Source organism: Asterias rubens, chromosome 4, assembly GCF_902459465.1.
Source record: "Asterias rubens chromosome 4, eAstRub1.3, whole genome shotgun sequence".
Classification (NCBI taxonomy): Eukaryota; Metazoa; Echinodermata; class Asteroidea; order Forcipulatida; family Asteriidae; genus Asterias; species Asterias rubens.
Window position 1 is genome coordinate 18653175 of NC_047065.1, and position 20710 is coordinate 18673884.

General features: G+C 37.4%; 2 protein-coding genes across 2 annotated transcripts; both read right to left on the minus strand.

The window, feature by feature from the left end:
* Positions 1-3563: 3563 nt before the first annotated feature.
* Positions 3564-6895, minus strand: LOC117289680 (dolichyl-diphosphooligosaccharide--protein glycosyltransferase subunit dad1-like). The gene is made up of 3 exons (XM_033770911.1): positions 6604-6895; positions 4873-5025; positions 3564-4644 (listed from the first exon to the last, which is right to left on the minus strand). The coding sequence occupies exons 1-2, from the start codon at positions 6812-6814 to the stop codon at positions 4895-4897; spliced, it is 342 nt and encodes a 113-aa protein (XP_033626802.1). The 5' UTR covers positions 6815-6895; the 3' UTR covers positions 3564-4644; positions 4873-4894.
* Positions 6896-9197: 2302 nt separating this feature from the next.
* LOC117289412 lies at positions 9198-13806 on the minus strand. The gene is made up of 5 exons (XM_033770528.1): positions 13331-13806; positions 12577-12820; positions 10879-11063; positions 10209-10308; positions 9198-9695 (listed from the first exon to the last, which is right to left on the minus strand). The coding sequence occupies exons 1-5, from the start codon at positions 13466-13468 to the stop codon at positions 9475-9477; spliced, it is 888 nt and encodes a 295-aa protein (XP_033626419.1). The 5' UTR covers positions 13469-13806; the 3' UTR covers positions 9198-9474.
* Positions 13807-20710: the final 6904 nt, after the last annotated feature.

Genomic DNA, 20710 nt, shown 5'->3' on the forward strand with positions numbered 1-20710 from the left:
TATCAGTTTTCATTATTATTATTATTATTATTATTATTATTATTATTATTTATTATTATGCAGTGCGGACTGTTTGCTGTCGTGATTTGTCACTGTCATGAAGTCACACAACTATAAACTTAGACTTGTGGACAAGTCGTAAAATGTTTGTCGCGGCAAAAGCGATTTTCCCGACTGTGGAAGATCTGATGGCGAGGATGCTGGAGTCTGCTCTCGCGACTATGGTCTCAAGTAAGGCACTGGACATCAATGTAAAACGAGCAATTGAGAGCTATTGATAGTTGTTATAGTCGGTCGCGCGATGGTCGGGCGTCGGAAATCTTGACGCGCGATCATAAAAAGACACGGTTTTTAGACCTCAGTCTTAGGATTGCGCGCAAGATTTCCGTCGCGCGACCATCGCGCGACCGACTACAAACCGGCCTTTACACGGCTCCCTCTGAAATTAAAGGGAAGGTACACGTTTGGTAATTACTCAAAACAAATATTAACTTAAAAACTGACTTTGTAACGAGCATTGGAGAGCTGTTGATGTTATAAAACATTGTGAGAAACGGCTCCCTAACTCTGAAGTAGCATAGATTTTGAGAAAGACGTAATTTCTCACTAAAAATGATAAAAGACTTCTAGCCAGAAGTCTTGTATTCCTATCTCAAAGCACACAAGTTCGTCCAACAAGGGTTTTTTCCTCTCATCATTTTCTCGCAACTTCGATGACCAATTTAGCTCAATTTTCACAGGCTTGTTATTTTATGCTTATGTTGGGATACACCAAATGAGAAGACTGGTTTTGACAGTTACCAAACATGTACCTTCCCTTAAATATTATGTTGTTGTTTTGTTGAAAAAGTGTAGTTTCTCATGAAAATATTAAAAGACTTCAGGCCTAAATCCCTTTCAACAGTTTTGTTATTTTATTCATTAAATTATGTTGAGATACACCAATTGAGAAACCTGGTCTTTGACAAAATTAATACCAAACGTTTCCATTGAATGGAGAGTATCAGTCGGAAACCAGCAGCCTAGCAAGAGCTGGTGTATGTTACGACCACCTCGACTCGTGCACCGCAACAAACATTAATGACTTGTCCATAAGTCTATAGGTTAAGGTTGACTGTACTTTTAGTTTGTACTTTATCAAAATCGCATGTTATCGCTGATCCTTCAACAGTTGTCCTGATTAAGCTCGGTACTGATGATGAGTCAACGTGATGACAATCAAGGTCCCAGTCACATGTCTCCAGGAAACCAACGGATTGTTATGGGTGTAAGAGCATCATTAAAGTAATTTGGTCGCGGTGTGGTCCCGGGACATCAAGTTCACACTATAAATCATAATACTGACCCGGATTCCATGTAGTCATTAGTTTCTCTGTAGTTTGTAAAAGTTTTTACTTTCTTTGTAATGCCGAGAATTGAACTCATTGACTTAATTGAAGTAGTGAACAGTCGCAAAATTATTTCAAATTCATGTGCGTTTGAAGCTGCTTGTATAATTAAACTAGAGTGACTAAGTTTTGCAGAATGAAACCAAAATGAAGGGTTGGGCCTGGTCGAGATGAACCCAGTAAAATATTTATGTGAATGTTATGAAGAATATAATTTAATGTAAATAAATTAGCCTTTTTTTAGTATTTGATGTTTCTTTTGAGTGATTTCTTTTCACCGTTGCTTTCATACAACATTGATGTCGGATTTGGGGACTGAGGTTATGTATTGAACTTGCTGTAAAACGTGTTATCTTACTACTGTAAACGTATAAGCGAGTTTGCGAGGATCTGGAGCACATCAAGTCGAATTTACATTACTTTGGCAAAAACAAATTATTTCATTAAAATTCTCTCATTCAGAATGATGGGTTGGATAACGTATGTCAATCACAAATGAGAGCTCACATGTTATGTCTCTGAAATGGAGTCGGAAATTATTCAATTAGTAAGGCTCCCTTGATTAGTAACATTTTACTGATTCATGTTATTCTTACTATTTGTCCCCTTCTAAATGAACGCACACTTGTTAGCCCCCCCCCCCCCCCCCAACTTCTATACGGAGAGATAGGGGGTTCGGGAATGAGTTTGATTCTGCATTTATTTGAGAAACGTTACTCAGTGTTCACATTAAACTTTAATGTTCAGTATTGGGTGATATAATACCTACCAAATACATGGTGAACATGATAACATATATACCAAGTTCCAAATGAACCTAAGTAGGGTAAAAATCTTGATAGCAGTAACTGCGCATGGGTCTATTTATACCCCCAGTAATCATGGGTTCCTGTTGTTCTTGCTGGGGGTCCCAAAGGGGGAAAGGAGAGGGGGTGGTTGTACGGTATGTCTGGATGGGAACGTAATGCTTTCTCATACAGCCGAGGGCATTTCTGGAGGCAACCAAACTGCACTGTAAGTAATGAGCATCCTTGTAGCAAAAGGTCTACATTTTTACAACCACAAGAAACTTTTTTGGAAATTGAAATGTGAATAACCTGTTGACCTTTCATTAAGGAGATGGCCTCGGGTTTGACCTTAATACTGTTATTGTAAAACATGGTTAGGCCAGCTTAGCGGGAATTTAGCACCTTTTACAATTGGAAAACACAATGCCATGTTTACGAGAAAATGTTTTTTTTTCAGCAGCAAAGAAAGAAGCTGCGGCCTCGATCACCAGACTGCAAGACACTCTCATAGTGAATGCCTTATTCCAAAATCTATTTAAATGATTTTCGAAATTGAAGTATACGCCAAGTTTACTATTACATGTACTATGATACCTTACAGCGTAGTATCGCGGGAAATAACACGTAATTATTACGGTAACCGTTGTCCCTCGGTGCGGTTAGCAGTAATTAACAAGAAGTTTCAAAAGTGATGAATTATGGGCAACACGTCGCGACGGTTTCATGAACCAGCAAACATAATTAGTGACAACTGTGACAAAAGAGGGCGCACTTCGTTTCTCAAATAAATCCATATAAAATCCTGCCGCAGTATTTTAACCATAAAACCGATCCAATCCTAAACATGGTCCTAATAAAATGCTCAATACTGCTTTGTGTTTCCTTGTTTTGCTGTCATCTTATAACAACATTCCTGTAAAATAGGTCCCAGCGACATTGAATGTTGTTACGAGTCGACTGTACTTGCTTTTCAAGAGGACGTTCACATAATAGTTACTACCAAGACAGTAAAACCTTCCTCCGTGGTAATAAAAATACCGGAGTCTACACAGAGTTTCGAGTAGAATAGTTCCCTATATACATGTACAGCTAACGTAGGAAGCTCAACTGGGATACACTTCTTTATCCACCAATTGTCTATGGAGAATTGTAGTGAATGCCAACAGGCTCTTCACACAGAACCAGAGGTTCAAAAAAAGAACCAAACTTTATTTGAACTTTACCTCCTTTCATACACTGTATTGTAGCCCTGTAAATGACTCTTGCTCTGTGCTGTACAGTGATACAGGATGTCACTGTAATATAAACGAAAGTGTAAGGCCGCCAGGGCTACATTCTTAGTAACATTTCAATGAAAAGAAAGAGACACCAGGTTCTGGAGACAAAGTTAAAGGGAATATGTAAATTTATTTTCCAAAATAATGGTAAAACATATTTTAGTACAATGAGGAAACTCAAAGTCTTGATCAAGATGTAGGAGGACGACTCTGCTGGTTTCAGGTACATCTTAAGAGTCAATGAGAAACTTTTGAACACTAGGTGGCAGCAGACATATTCAGCTCAATTCCGAGCATTGATCACATTCCTGAGAGGGCATAGCCAAATTGGCGGCTGCAGCTCAACAGCTACACCGGTTGTTAAGGGTGTTGCTTAGGACATCCTATACTTCCAATGCATGATAACATGGCAATCTAGCCAGAGCCAAATCTAGCCATAGCCCAATCAAGCCATAGCCGTAGCTGCAAAATCAGATAAAGCTCAAGTCTGCTGCCAAACAGTGTTCCCATTGGATTAGGGTTGTTTGTGTCATAATAACAGCATTTTACATGTCACTCAGGCATGCAACTGCAGCTGGCAAAAAATAGAGGAAAGTGCCAGTCAAAGCAAAATTTTGCAATTTCCAAAAGCATAGCTGAGAAACCAAAAAGGAGGAGAGCTGAAAGCTGCATGCCTGGTCACTTCATAAGTATTATCTCTACACAATTGCCATGAAATTCATCCTCAAATGGCAGAATAGAGTAAATTTAGAATGCAAAATATTTGCTGAAAATGTACAGTTGCAACTTGTCACTGCAGAGGAGTTCCAACAACATGGAGGGCAAAGTTTTACAATTGCTTGAAAAAAGGAGTTTTCTAAAATTGACAAAATGTGACCTTCTCCTTCAAAATGAAGTGAAATCCGGCAAAATGCAAACTGCAGCTGTTAGTGTTACGACTTGTCGTATTAGAATCAGCTTATTTTACGGATTATTTGAAATTTCCAAAATATATTTTCAAATCATGTCTTCACTCCCAAAGATTTCTAACTTGATTTTCATTTTGCAGTAAAACGTCACATCTCATCAAAGGCAAGATATAAACGGTGATCTCTTTTCTAAACAGGCGTGCTTCATTTTGTTGTTGTGTTGAAAGTTCTCTGCTAGGCCATATTTATCTCTTTTTGGCGTTGACTGATTTTGGCGTCCCTCCTGTACAAAACAAAGAATAATTCCTTGGTAACTCATAAATTCATGAAACTTGATAATAATGGTAAAAGAAAAGGATAAACAAAACATACCACCTTTAAATTTCTGCAATAGAACAAAATATGTCATTAAGTTGAGAAGGGTGTCTTTTTCAACCAACTGTTCCCCACCAACATGGTACATGTAGTTGGGTAAATTCAGTGCTACAAAAAAAATAAATCTTGTTCTCACCCTAGATTTAAGCAGAAGATGATTATCCGATAAAATTCAAGACGACAAGATGCAAAATAATGCTACCGAAGACAAAATCAGCAAAAGCACGTTCTGGAGAGGTATTCTTAAAGTCCGATCTGTTTGCTGGGTTGACTTGTAGGCGCAGGCAAACTGTTCATTCAAAACATAAACATATTCTCAAGTTAGAATATTCACATGATGTTATATACATGTACATATATATGTACATGTAGTCTATTTGCAATTAGTGGGTTTTTTTCTGGGCCAAGTGGGTGGCCACATAGGAGACCACATTATAATAAAATAAACTTTAGTCAACCAAAAGAATATTTAACACCAGGTCATGTCTCATGAAGAATGGTTCATCAGCAAAAAGATCACTATGACAAATTTCCAATGTGAATGAGTCCACCAAAAAACAAAAAACACACGAGCATTTCTCCACAATGTTCATGTAGGTTTGCTTCATAATCTGGTGGCTAATTATTCGTTTACAAAATTACACCTAAAAAAGGTCATTTAGAAAACAAATTCACCAATGGTATTTTCATTCAATGGTGGTTCTAAAGATGATTGTTTAAAAGGTAAAATCGAAGAGAAACACGGATTGTTGGCGCTGAAAAACAAAAGCTTTGGTAAACTGACAACATGCACAACGATTCATGGATAAAACCGGGAAAAAGGGCAAAATAAAGGATTTAACTATTCAGGTATTGGAAACCTTTTTTACATACAGTGAAAAACTGAAAACAAAGGGTAAACTGTTAATTTAAATTTGACAAATCTGTTATGACAATTACAAAAGGCATGAAATAAGATAAAACTGGCATTATTAAGATGTGGCTTGATTTCATTTGAATCTGATACGACATTAAAAAAGTAGCAAAACCCACAAAAGTGCTCATGTGATAATTACATGTACAGTTAGAATAGTCGGAGAAGTACAAGATAACAAAAATAAATGTCAAATTAATCCAAGGATTCTTCTGAAATTGAAAATATACAAAACAATATAAATAACAATATAATACAATACAAACAACTTACAAGTTAGGAAAAGTTTCCGCATGGCGCCACCACTTTTTCATTCGATATGAAATAATATAGTATCTAATTTACCTCATTGATATATCCCTTTTTGTAAAAATGAGTGAAAAAGTGGTGGCGCCATACGGAAAGTTACCCACAAGGGATAACTTTCCGTATGGTGCCACCACCTTTTCACTCATTTTTTACAAAAAGGGATATCTCATTGAGGTGAATTAGATACTATATTATTTCATATCAAATGAAAAAGTGGTGACGCTATACGGAAACTTTTCCAAGTCTTTTTGTGGTTTCAAAGACCAGAGTCCCCCAGACAAAAATAAATTAGAAATGGGAGTCTCTTTCTAAAAAAGGACGGCGGATCCAGGACAAACTAAAAGTAAAAGAAAAATACTCACTACCCTTTTTAAATACTTACAAGATAAGAGTAAGACTGAGAGTAGTAAGAGTAAAGTTATTTCTTAGAAATTGGCCTGACGCTTGACCCTACGTAGGGCTAGCCCACTAGTGGTAGTAACAGAGTCTTTCTCGAACGAAGGCTAAATGTCAACACAACAGACATAAAAAGGTACATAGGTAACTAAGTGTAACATTAGCAAGGAAGTGGAAATACATAAACAGAGAGAGAGAGAGAGAGAGAGCGTCAGATAGGTTTAGCACGAACAAAAAGAATATATTTACCTCCTAAAACGAACGAACCGACGCACGAGATGAAGCCAGACAGAAACGAGTTGAAAGGGAAGGTACCGACGAGAACGCAGTAGACAAACTGCACAATCCCCGTCAGCATAATGTATGCCAAGTATGCATCGATGATCTTCAGCTTCTGCGAAGTCTTGGAGGTATATTCCTCGTAGAATTTACCGAGAACTGTGAATAATTCGATGGCCATTTTTAGGTTTTTTAAAGCTTGCCACACGCAGAAAATGTACAGAGAGTCACCCTTGTATACGTGTGCAGCGTAGAGAGACCGGATGGTCGGTTTGCATGGTGGGACTGTTGTCAACCCACAGAGATTAATAATTGTTTAAATTGATTTGCAATTAAAGTTTATGTATTGCAATCAAATAAACGTATAAAGGATGAGTACAAAATATTATTTAAAATAAGGAAAGTTTTATAATAACTGTACTTTTACCATTTCAAATAATTAAGCTAATGAATCGTGGAGTAAGAGGCTGTTCGCCGTCGTCTGCTTTTTATTTGTTTTCAGAACAATCGAGAGAGGGCGCTGTTTACAATCGCTCTGATAGGAGCTCGCTCTACCGAATGCCCTTTTCGAAGTCATGGCTTGGGCTTCAGGCTCAGGGTTCGATTTCATAAAGCCAATAAACATAACAAATTAATGGCTAAACACATAAAAATATTGCTCAACAGAAACTTGTTATCAGCCAAAAATCCATAATGTTTACATTATTACAACTGTTGCCCACTCATTTTTTGCTGAGCAGTATACGCTTTATGAAATTGATGGGTATGGGATCTAGATAAACCCACCTTGTTGAGCTGTAGATGGCTCTTTTTTAACATCGGTCTCATCATAGTCTCTGTAATGGCGACTGTGATGAGACTGATGTTAAAAGACAGCCATTTACAGCTCAACAAGGTGGGCTATGATCTAGACAGCTCAACTATTTTCATTACGAACAAAATATGAATAAAATCATTGTTAATTGTGTTCCCTAGACAATAGAGCAAACACAATCCCCTTCCTCTACCCCCTCCCCATTTTTGTCACTCTCCTCTGTGTGGCTACATTTCTATAGTCTTTTCCACTGCTTTTGAGCACCAGTAGGCCCTAGCATGTTTCTGTTTGTTGTGTTGTCATCCAGAAAGACTTTGATTGGATCGAACTTCCGGCCACAAACTTTTTTTTTAATAACCAGAGTTGACACTGATTTTTATATTGCTTGGAATTAATTTAATAACTTACACCCTCACACCTCCATGTCCTTCTTAATATTAAAAATCTAACCCTAGGGTAGAAAAGACAAACATGTACACAAACAAAATTGCTAAACTTAAGTCCCCTGTTCTGAATTTAAAAAAACATGTATAAGTCATCTTCAATCTTCAAGGATGAAATCCTTATTCAGCTATATTGAGCTATACTAGAATGATATTTTAAACAGTGGAATTAATGAGCTCCTATTTTGATATTCTTAGATAAAAGTTAGAATGTTAAAATCACATTACTTTTACCAAACATCATTAATACCAAAGTACAAGTATGACAAATTGTTTTCACTTTAAACTTTAAAAAATAAATAACTTTCACCCTTTCCAAAAGAAAAAGAAACTAATAATAAGATTAAAACTTTACAGTTCTGTCCAAAATATATTTGGAAAAAAATAATAATATGAGTAGTAACGATTTCAATATTATTGGTTAGCGGTAACACCTTGTGTGTACCTACATGTTTTTGCCAGGTAGATTTTGTTCTTAAAACAAATGTCTTGCTTAAGCATGTTATCGTGTCCTCCACTGTGAGTGTAAACTGGTTACGTTATAAAAAAATTAGTAATATTGTAGACTTCAGCAGTTTGACAAGGTCACTCTATATGTAAATTGAGATCAGGGAACACACATTAGAATACTTAATTAGGAAGAGAAATTGCACACACAAACTCCTAACATAATGCAGTCTATAGGATTTGAGGCATTGCATGGTGAGGTATCAATATATATTTGGTTTGAGGTAACACAATGTGTGTATCTACTTGCCAGGTCGAGTTTGTTCTTAGAGAACTGTCTTTCTTTATTCTACTACCGCGGAAAAGATATATCAGATGTTTGGGAGGCTTCTCAGTTCTGAAAAGAACTGTTCTGCTTTTTAACTACTGCCCGGGCAGAAGGTAGAAAATTGGCTGGGACTACTACTTTAGCTTATAGGATCATAATTAACTGCAGTCTTCTGCCGATCTATGCCTTGGCAGATCATTCATTGCCTCCTCGCAACCATGGAAGCGTCAAGAAATAAAGACTGCTGATTGCAGGTCGAGTTGCTACAGCACTAGCAGAACCCAACTTTATAGAGCTGTTTGAGCAGAAGCAATTTAGTAAGCCTGTCACAAAGAGTACTTATTATAAGGTGTTTTTGCTGGGGGGTTTTCGTTACCGAAATTTGCTTGTGCTTGTGTTGGCTTCTTATTGTGCTCAAGCAGCTCTAAAGGCCAAGTCACACAGGCCCCAATAATGAGAACGAAAACGATAAGAATAAAAATGCATGCCCTCGATTGGTTGAAATGCTCCATGCAGAATACGCCCACGCTCATTCAACCAATCGAGGGCGTGCATTTGTATCATTATTGTTTACGTTCTCGTTATCGGGACCTGTGTGACTTGGCCTTAATGCAATTAGGCTCTCTGGTTATAATTTGCAAAAACCAGTTAACAGCCAAAACTGCTACAATAAATATATTGCTTTGTTGACTGGTTTCCTTTGTTCGTTTGCTGAACAAGTTAATATTTGTTTTGCATGACCCAAAGAAATTTGGCCCTACAGATAGTATGCATCAAAATTGATATAGCAAAGGTCTAGTTTCAGTTTCTCAGGAAACAGGTTTGACAAGGAGGGGCAATTCGGGTTCTTCTACCAGTAGTCTGTACGACGATTCGTCCTCCTTCTTCACACACAAAGTGATACCAGACTTGTAAACAGCTGGTATGCAAATGTGACTCTTGAAGAGCCAATCAGCGAGCAGCCCCACCGGTCTCCTGTCTGGTGATTGGCTGTACGGTTCAGGTTCACTTAGCATCTTCTTGACTTGTCCTGTTTGAGGAAAAAATTGTCACTGATGAATTTGAAAGTCACAAAGCTGCTAGGTTTAGCTGGAACATAAATTCCACAACATTAAGCCTGCCAGTTATTTCTGGGAAAAGAAAAATCACAAAATAATACATCATATATACGAACTTAGTAGAATATAGACGATGTAAACTGAGACATCAATGTTTACAAAAGAGCCACTGAGCCTGAACTTACTACAGGCACAAGTTGTACACACCTCAATTGAAGAAAACATTCACTACTATAATTATTTTATGGAGATTGCACTGTCTGATTGTTGTCAACTTTTGATATGAAGAAAGAGGGCACATCTTAAACAAGTTTCAGCTGTTATTTTGTACAACTATTGAGTTTCAATGGAAAACACAACACAAAATGTCAAATTTTTCATTTGACTAATGTAGTATCTTGCCTGCTAGAAAAGACCCAGGAATGCAGGTCACTCTTTTTGTAAATAAATATTATGTACAGTTAATACATTAATTTGGTTTTTACCTTCAACATCCATTTCCTTCCATCTAGGATCAGAATGTTTAGAAAGAACTGACAAGTCTGTGTTCTCCTCCCATCGACTGATCACATCCACTCGTCGGATCTGCCATTGAAAAAGAAAAAGTATAAAAAATAAGTTTGAAAAAGTCTAGTTGGGTTGTGCAAAATAGATGGCTGTGGCTGTTGCTAAGAGTGTCACTATGGACAATGTATGCTTTGATGCATGTCAACCAAGCCAAAGCCGCAGTCCTAGCCGCTAAATTGCACATTGCCACGTTGTGTAAAAGTAACTACTGCAGACCAAAGTTGTCAGCAAGGACAATGGTCTAAAATAAGCCACGAAAAAAATGGCATAAAAGAAGAGTGTTACAAAAGACATGACAAGCCTGTATTTAGTTATAAACTACAAGGGAAACTGACTGAGTAAATTTTAATTCAAGTTTGTGGTGATAAAAGCAATTTTTTTTTCTATAAACAGGATTTGAACCTGCAACCACTAGTTTAACGTGTCGGCTCTGAACCAACCTGTTCACACAGCTACAGACAGAACTGCAGAAAGACTACTAGTGGTTGCCTGTGCAGCAGAATGATGATTACAATTGTTACCAGGAATTGTGAGATTTCTCAAAAAATGCCACATGATGCGACACAATATCACTCCAGAAATACTCACCCTGAGTATTGAGTCACTGCTTATATAATGAAGAAAGTTTGACGGCACCTCCACAGAGAGGGGATTGCACATGAGGATACCCGTCTTGGTCACGCCGTAGACCATCTGATGATGCCAAGCATCAGGGATACTCGTCTCGCCATTGACTACATGCTGAAGGTTGAGCGTTGCTATCGGAACGACTCCTAGAAATCAAAAGGAAGGGGGGAGATTTTTGTTTTATTTACCGTTGTATGGTCATGAATGTTGGTGTAGCTTCTGCAGCCGATTTCACAAACACTCGAGTTAAAATGAGTAACTTAGGATCCATGGGTTCAATTCGTCCTACGCCTAAGGATACGGAACTAGTCCCAAGTCCTAGGATTAATCCTAACTTAGGAAGAGTTTGCGGTGAAATCGATGGCGGGATGAATGTGGAGGTTCACCCTAAAAATCCCCCCTCTGTGAGTCCAGCCTCAAGATTTTTGAATTTTTCTGGGGTTGTCTGCTGTTCAACATTAAAGTCACCTGGAAATTGATTTATTTTTTTTTCAAACATAAGAGTATATGCTTACGAACAATAAAACAATTTTTTTAGTAATTGTTTGTCACGATTTATATGTTTAAAAAATATATAAAGTTGTTTGGGGGGCTGACTCCGCCTACCCCTTTTGTGATGTCAATCGAGGCAGACTTTGCCTGAAATGCGTATAGTAAACACACGTGCAAAGTACATGTACGTCCAAGTCGTGAGTTGGTACATTTCAAAAAGTGTTTTTCTGCATTCAGCAGCAATACACGTGGTCGGCATTGCCGGAAAAAAAACTCATGACTTGGTCCGTACATGTACTTTGCAATTGTGTTTACTCTATGCATTACAGGCAAAGTCTACCTCGATTGACGTCACGAACAGTGCCCTCTCGGGTCGGGGTCTACTCTTAAATTTGTAAATAACATAAGAACTGATTTTTTAAAACCTTAGTTAACTGTTTATTCACATTCCACTCATCAAAACACATATATTAGTGACAAAAGCTTTATTTTGAAAAAATGCCACTTCCAGGTGACTTTAAGTAGCCTTGAGGTACCACTTGCATTTCTCCCACAAAATAAACTTGAGCCTGAACACTGTAACAATATCTGTGTTTATATCCGCCAATAGAGGGTGCTGTTTACGAGGTGTACATGTATGAAACATAGCTTCTCCATAAGTAGTTTCAATCTTGTGTGTCTCAAGGGGTCAACCCCATAGGTCTTGAAGAAGAACCCAATCTTTTAACAAACTCAAGCAAAGATTAAAGCTCCTTCGAGGCACTCAACACGATTGGTAATTGTCAAAGACCAGACTTCTCACTTGGTGTATCTGAACATGCACAAAATATGTAACAAACCTGTGAAAATTGGAACTCAATTGGTGGTCGAAGTTGCGAGATAATAATGGAAGAAAAACACCATTGTCGCACAAGTTTGTGCTTGAATTTGAGACTTCAGCTGATGAGGTCTCAAAACCAATTCAAATATTTTAGTGAGAAATTACTCCTTTCTTAAAAACTATGTTACTTCAGAGGGAGCTGTTTCTCACAATGTTTTAAACTATCAACAGCTCTCCATTGCTTGTTACCAAGTAAGTTTTTATGCCAACAATTATTTTGAGTAATTGCCAATAGTGTACAGTGCCTTTAAGCCTGAATTCAAGCAAAGACCAAAATCTCTTGTTACCGCGGTTGATCCATCCCGTTAGCCATTTCTGCACATCAACCTGCCTCTCTGGATAGAAATGAAAGAACCTGGCAAACACTGAGCCGTCCGATGCTTTGTCCAGTCCCTCAATAATATCAACGTGCGACACTCCGGCCACACTCCGAGAGAAAAGGTACTCTGGCAATGGGGCACTACTTGCTCGTAATCGTGTGTTCACAGTCGACGCAACATGATCCTGATCCCTGTGGACTTCCAATGCTTTCTGTGGAAAAGAAATTTAAGTAAACTAATATTAAAAACTCACATCCTAGAACCTGTTAATGGAGCACTGTTCTCTTTTTAAAAAAATTGTCATATCGGTCGGGCGCTGTACTTTAACTGTGTCTTTTCACATCCATATTTTTTTATTGTAAAATATTTTTTTCAAATGTTTTTTTTCTCGAAAAGTTATTTTACACAAAACAGGCACTGTACTGTGTGACTATAAAGTCATGGTTAGAAAGAAAACTCTTTTAGTTTTACTCAACATTAAGTCATACACTAAAATGATAGACCCTTTGTAACTGGGGCTATGTATTTTTTTAAGTTTTGACAGTTGCAAGCAAAATGTCAGAATTTTTTTTAATGTAATAAAATAGTACACAGCCCCCAGTAGTGCAGTGCAGTGGGTCTTCTATAACTAGCCCCGCTTGTTGTGTGGCCAAGGATTCAGCTATTCTTGACCACACAAGTGGGGCTATGGGTCTTCTAAATAAATAAAGTATTCATCTACCAATGTATTTATGACTGCCGTTGCACCACAAGCAGAGGCTCCAATTTGTGTGACTTGTTTACTCTCAGCCTCGTCCGGTGTCCAAAGAAAATCACCCCGCTGAGTGACCACAGTTTCAGAAGTCCGCTGATCTCCCATATCTCACCCTGCCTCTACGCCGTCTCCTCTACACACACACCCAAAAAGCCAGGCCAACCACCGCACACTGCAACCCCCAACAAACTCCAAACGAAACGAACTTCCAACCCCCTAAAACCGTGACAAGTCTCTCCCACAACTTGATCATATAAAAAGAGACACCAAGTGGCGCAGTTTCAGAGTTCTTTAACGGAGCAATAAAACATGTTTTCGTCTCATATTAAAAACTGTCTGCGCTTGATACTTCACATGCCATGTTGACGTTTTGAGTGGAAGCTGATGTACACTCGTCTGGTGACCTTTCAAATACTAGTTATATTACGATGTTTGAAGTCAGGGGTTTACGAGTAGAAAAAGTGTAAACATCCTTTATGCTAATTAAAAGAATTAGGATTAGAATTAGAATGATTTATTCAGCCAACGTTAAAAAGTTAAAAACCTAAAACATCGGAAATGGTAGTGTACCTCGAGCTCTCTAGATTAACAATCACAAAATACATTTAAAAACATTGCGAAGAAAATACCAAAATAAAAATAATATACAAATATATAAGCATGTCCTTATCTCTATGATATAAGCTACAAATTGAAAGCAGAAACAAACTAGTTATCATTAAAATCACGAACATCATGAGGATAAAAACTATCTATGAACCGCTTACTACCTTTAAAATGCTAAAGACGACGAGTAGAAGGGAGGAATTGGAAATAATCAGCTGCTGGGTGAAATTCGTCCTGTCACTATAGATTGATTCAAGTGATGGCAGGCTAGCACCGATAATCCTCTCTGCTGCGTACAACAGAATTCAGCTTGCGAAGATCACTGGCAGAAACACGACCAAACCAAACAATGATGGATGAACAAAGGATGCTTTCAATTATAGCCCGGTAAAAATTTACTAAAATACACTTACGAACACCAAATGAGTTCAGTTTACGTAAAAAGAATAAACGTTGACGGGCCTTTTTCAGAATTTCATTGCTATTAGTATTAATGTTCCAAGTAAGGTCATTGGCAATGTACGTACTCTCTTTTCTCTGTACACAGACAATGGGCCTTCCTTAATGCTCTATTACGATTATACGCAACCTTTGGATCCACTAGGTTAAAATGTGTAATTGAAAAGCCATATAAAACTATACGTAATCTGTTGTTTATTCATCAGTTGTAAAAAACCGCAATATTGACTGTGAGCTGCCGCTGAGAGGTGAATTACATAATTACACATCGATGCCCCGGCAATTATTTTGTAATACCAGAGTTATCATCTTCCATTGATGAAGCAGCCGGGATTGCACTATGTAATTGTTTAGGGGCATGGAACATAGCAATTAATAATTACCTGTAAAACAGTGAAAAGTAACCATGTTTTAGTACGCAGGGCATAATTCCTCAGTACATGGTATAAAGGAAACGGTTCTAACAGCATCGTTTGATTTAACGGATCTATTTTTCATAGAAGTTCCATGTTTGAACTCTAGTGACAGCTGTTACACAAGACCAGCTGTTACATTTTGTTAACCTGTCTGGACTCAAATGATAAACAGTTAATTTGTGACTAAAATTAATAGCTCGGGTTGGGAATCACACAAAAAATCGTTGGTATACGGACAATTGGCGTATGAGACAGCTCATGTTGAAACTGGTGAATCAATCTTCCTTTAGTTTTTTTTTTTTTGCGGGGGGGGGTTTGACGGCAAAACAAACAAACAAACAAACAAACAAACAAACAAACAAACAAACAAACAAACAAACAAACAAACAAACAAACAAACAAACAAACAAACAAACAAACAAACAAACAAACAAACAAACAAACAAACAAACAAACAAACAAACAAACAAACAAACAAACAAACAAACAAACAAACAAACAAACAAACAAACAAACAAACAAACAAACAAACAAACAAACAAACAAACAAACAAACAAACAAACAAACAAACAAACAAACAAAACAGCGTAAATAAACACAGAAAAAACCCCGAAACATACGGACACAAACAGAAGCGACTTATGAACCCCCCCCCCCCAAACAATAAATAAGTAAATAAATAAATAAATAAATGAAGAAGAAGAAAAAAAAATTGTAATCAACCAAAAAGATGGTAGCAACGCTACGCCTTATTTTCTTTTTTAAATTACGATTATTTTGTTTAACTCATTAAGCCCTTAATTATCATTGATTATAAAAATGTTATCTTTTCAGAATGCTAAAAAACCTTGACTATCCAGCAGTTTATCTTGCAGACTTCGGTAATTGTTATCTTTTCAGAACGCTAAAAAACCTCGACTATCCAGCAGTTTATCTTGCAGACTTCGGTAATCGTTATCTTTTCCCCAAGGGCATTCTTTTTTGCAGAAATAATTGATATCAACCTAAATTGCTGTAGAAAAGATAGTATGAGCTTTAATTTAAGAAAAGTACTTTTTTCCCAAGAGTTTATTTTTGTATGGCTCACTTTTTATATCGGCATTATAAGAATGTAAAATGCCCATCCATTCTTGACTATCAAGAGTGACTTTGTAATAGCGCTAAAAAAAAATGGAAAAAATAAGAAGAGGAAAATGCATTTTTGTATTACCAAATTGTACGAATGCGGGATGCTCCCGCGGTATGGTCACAAAAATGACATAAAGGGGGTGTCGCCCTTTCACCTGCCATGCCACGCGGAGTTGGGCCGAAGGAATTAAAAAAAAAATGCGAAACGCCTCCCGTGACAGCACCTTTGAGAAAGTGAGTCAAAACAAGTCATTCCATAGACTGACCAGTGTTACATGAACATTCTAACCATTATTGTTTTAATATTAATATTAAATCAAGAACAAATTCAGCACAAGTCTGTCGATAGGTTTGAAGGGGCCCATTGGGCAACTTAATTGTCAACATAAACCGGCCGCTGTAAGTATGCATTTTAACAGCGGACCTGGGATAGAAGAGCACAGGGTAGATGGGTACAGTAGTGCCTGGGGCGATTATCCAGGGTTGCGAATAAGTCGATGGGTTCCCCTACATGATCTTCCAGGCACCAATGACAAGACGAAGAAGACACTCAGAGTTTGGGTAAACAAGCATGAATTAACAGGGAGAGGTAAATGACCCCTTGAGATTATAAATACATGGACGTGTAATGTTTGTGCTATTAAAAAAAAAAAAAAAAAAAATTGTGTCTGCAGAAATCAATTTTGTTCAAAATTGTTTGTGCTTTAATTAGGGGGTGGGGGGGGGGTCTTGCCAAAATGAGCGTGTGTCCTCAGATTACGAAGAAAATTTAGCTCCTATTATAAATAATTCAATGATTTTTCAGGTAACTTGAGGATAATGGCCTAATTTTAAAATTTCGGCAGAGTTATGTTTAATTTTGGTTTATTCAATCAAGGCTTTTTTAGGAGGTATTATACTTCAGCAGATATTTGAATAAAATAAACCAATTTCCACATTTCACCATACAGGTCAAATTATAAAACGACAAGCACCTAAACTCAAACACATGAAGAAAACATCAAAACAATCTTGAGTCTCATGAGATGTCAACATAGATTTATTTTATTTTAAAGAAAGTTTTGCATATCTTGTAAAATCTCAACATTCATACAGTGAAATTGTATTGTTTCAGGAGCAAATCCAGTACAACTTCAACAGGTTGCTGGGTGGGGTAAGGGGGTATGTAACTGATGAAACGTGTTGGGTTAGAAAATGAGATTTTTTTCTAACCATACCAATTAAGAAGTGCTTATGGAGTGCGGAGAAGTAAGTGTTATCATGAAAAATTCATTATTCCCCAAATAAATGTTAACGTCGATACAGGTGCAAATAAAAACTTCATTTCCTCTTTTATCGGGGTTTTCATTGGAACATGCCACATAATAATATCAGAATGCATTACTCCTTGTCCAAAGGCATTTAAATTACTCAATGACCCGATTCCTCATTCATCAATTTTGAGCCTGTATACACATATTAGGGTCAAGTCATAAGGTCAGATTGGTGAATTATGAACAGAACAAACTTCAGCCCCAAAGCTCTCTGCAGTACTGAAATTTGATTGCAAACCACCCTGTACCAAAACCTTGCAACTGCACATGTTCACACTGTATCTCTTATACCCGTGGAATACAGCCCTGTGGAGAACTCAGGAATTAGATTACCCCACCATTACCCCAGCTCATTTCCACAGTCCCCGCCAGTAGGTCCCTACATGTATTCCACCGGGATCCAGTTGCACGTTTCACCCCAGGGTTTCGCCGCTTATCCCCCACTCCTGTTACCCCTGGGTTGATCAGGGGGTAAGCGATCCAAGTGTGAAAGGGCTGGCCGTTATTCACTGAGGTTGCCCCATGGAATAGAGATGTCAAAAAGGCTCTAGTTTGAGAAATCATATCAACAGGAGCATGCAGCACATGTTTTGGAATCTAACATTTTAAAGCAACCCTTGAACAAGGTTTCAAGAAATACTTAAAACAAAGTAACCAAGGCCTGATTCTTCAAGGGGGCAACGGAGGGGATTGCCTCCATGCCCACTGGTCATTGTCTTGGTGCCCTTATTAACTTCAGTAGAAACCCAGATTCTTCAAGGAGGCAACGGAGGGGATTGCCTCCATGCCCCCTGGTCATTGTCTTGGTGCCCTTGAAATCTTCAGTAGAAATAACTATACAATGTCCTCATAGGGTGCCCTTTACCAAGGAGAAAATGCCTTTGTGCCCTTGCCCTTTCAAGAATGAGGCATACAGGCCTGACCTATGGAAATTGACATAGGTGTGAATATTTTTAGAACGGCGTATGAATTTTTGAACCATTTGAAGTTGTTCCTGGTTCTTCATTCACAGAGGACTTGTCACTGCATTTTAGAATGACAAAGCATTGAAATAAAAAACTTGGCCAACCTTGCTTGCATTATGTTGACATGGGTACAAAAGTTTGGCCCTGTTTTTTTTAAGAGACTAATAATTTTTAAATTTTCACAAGTACTTCATGGACCGCCTAAGTAATGTTGTACAAGAGTTAACAGTGCATATCTTGCAAGTAATTTTAATTCCCAAATCTTCAATCCTTCTCTATGATGTGGGGTAATAATCTTAATCTTATCAGTAAAACTTCAATCTTTTTTAAAAACATGTCAAACCAAAATGCAAATATGTATAAATTGCACAAAACACAAGTTGGAATGCAGATTGATTGCACACAGCAATAAATATTAAAACTTCCCCTCAACAGAATTTTTACAAAAGCTTTATGCAACAATCACACCATGTTGACTGGGCTTGAAAATTTAAGTACACTTTATACATCATGTATTGAGCCACTTTCTTGCAAACTGAGGTGCTCCCTAATAAAATAGTCATAAAGGGAGGGTACACCTTTGGTAATTACTCCAAAAAATAATGGCCATTAAAAATTGGTTGGTTGAATCATGGAAAATGGTTTTCACGAGAGCTATTCCAAAACATTTCAATCTAAGAAACGTTTCTGCATGAAAGTTTTCTCATATTGCGAGTTCCAATAGGAGACTTTCCAACGATAGGTGGCAGCAGACTTACCGAGTAAATTTCCATTTTTTACATAGTTCTAACATGCGCATAATTCTGGAAACAATGGATTTAACCGGTAAGTCTGCTGCCCTCTGTCAACCCAGAAAGTCTCCCAATAAGGATTATTCTACCTGCATAAACATATTCCGTGATTTCTCGAGAATGCTACCACCTCTTTAAATTAATTTTTCACAGGAAAGTTGTTATTGTATACGTGTATGTCTACATTTATATGGATTAAAACATTGTAGTGGTCCCCCATAGATATAATTGCCTTTTAACAAACAGTGCAAATAAACAATATGATTAACAAAGCAACTTATTCAATGCGTATACAAAAAAACCTTAGTTATTAATCTTTATAAATTAGTTTACGTATATACCAGAGAACATTCACACAAGACCCTCGAATTAGATTCCACCAAACACTAAACTCTTATTCAGATGGATTGTAAACTTGAGATAATTATTTGTATGTAACATGACATCACACTCTGCCTTGCAGCTTTAACCATTCAGATAATTTTCAGAGCAAATTTAGCTCTTTGTGAAATAGGCCCCATCCCATATTATTGTTTTCACATACTATTTTTCAGAGGGAATTGTCTAGTGCGGCACATTAATGGTTTCAATAGTATATCGGGACACGTGAAAAGCACAAGTGAGTCCTTTCCAGTGAGTCCCCCTTATCATTGTAAATTCCCTGATCACTCTATAGACGATGTGACCTATGTTTACATTCAAACCGCCCTCTGTTGAAAAAACACTGTATACGTCATGTTTCGCCGTGCAAAAAGACACGTAGTCATGGTAAGATTGCATACACTTTCTAGCTGGCTGCCCAAACACAAAAGTTTTGCCCAGCGGTATGCGCGCGAATCATGTTATGGTTTTCGTGTGACGTCAGAGTTCACATCGTCTATACACATACCATATTTACCAAAATAAACCCACTCCCGCTGTGAAACATTTTTCTCTGATAGCACAAAATATGTAATTTCAACACCCCATCACGGCCCTGGACCCAGAATAATGCATGAATAAGAAATGCCTGCTGTGTTCAAAACTTGTGAAGAATTCACAGTTGATATTATTTGGCAAATCGGTCATGTGAATCTCCTTATTCAAATGCCACAAAAACTGTTTTCAGTTTTTATTGGAAAGTGTTTTCAGTTTTCTGAAGTGTGACACAATCAAAAGCGTAACACTACGATGCACATTTACTTAAACTCTACCCTCTGTAGCTTTCAAAATTTGTGTCATTGTTTGGAGGGGGGGGGGGGGTTAAATTTTGTCGAAATGCTCAAAGCAACAAGCTATTCACAATGAAATCACTTTGCAGTTGCAAGAAATTTCATTTTGTTGACATAACTTGTTCTGTGTTGAGCATACATTGTAATCCTTGCATAATGAGATTAGGAAAGCTTTACATACAGTAACACGCAATAATTCAAATTAGCTTGCCTTTCAAAGCATCATTAAAAAAAAAATTATAGTCAAACAAAGTTATATAAATTAGAATTTACATCATGTACATGTCATTTTATAAATAAAATTTCTGATGAATTGGATACTATACATGTTGTCTGATTGCAAAGCTAGAAGCTATGAATCACTTTTGAATGAAATTGTCCTTTTGTCATTGCCAAGAAGTTGATAGTATCAGAGAGACAAAAACAAGTTTCTGAAACCTACACAAGTTACAGGTAC

Excerpts from the sequence above, each read along its gene's own strand:
- LOC117289412 (XM_033770528.1), bottom strand. The coding sequence starts at position 13,468 with ATGGGAGATCAGCGGACTTCTGAAACTGTGGTCACTCAGCGGGGTGAT. Across the intron at positions 11,064-12,576 it reads AACGGGATGGATCAACCGCG|GAGTCGTTCCGATAGCAACG; the intron begins GTAACAAGAGAT and ends TTTGATTTCTAG. Across the intron at positions 9,696-10,208 it reads GAAGGAAATGGATGTTGAAG|GACAAGTCAAGAAGATGCTA; the intron begins GTAAAAACCAAA and ends TTCCTCAAACAG.
- LOC117289680 (XM_033770911.1), bottom strand. The coding sequence starts at position 6,814 with ATGGCCATCGAATTATTCACAGTTCTCGGTAAATTCTACGAGGAATAT. Across the intron at positions 5,026-6,603 it reads CGGTTCGTTCGTTTTAGGAG|TTTGCCTGCGCCTACAAGTC; the intron begins GTAAATATATTC and ends TTGAATGAACAG.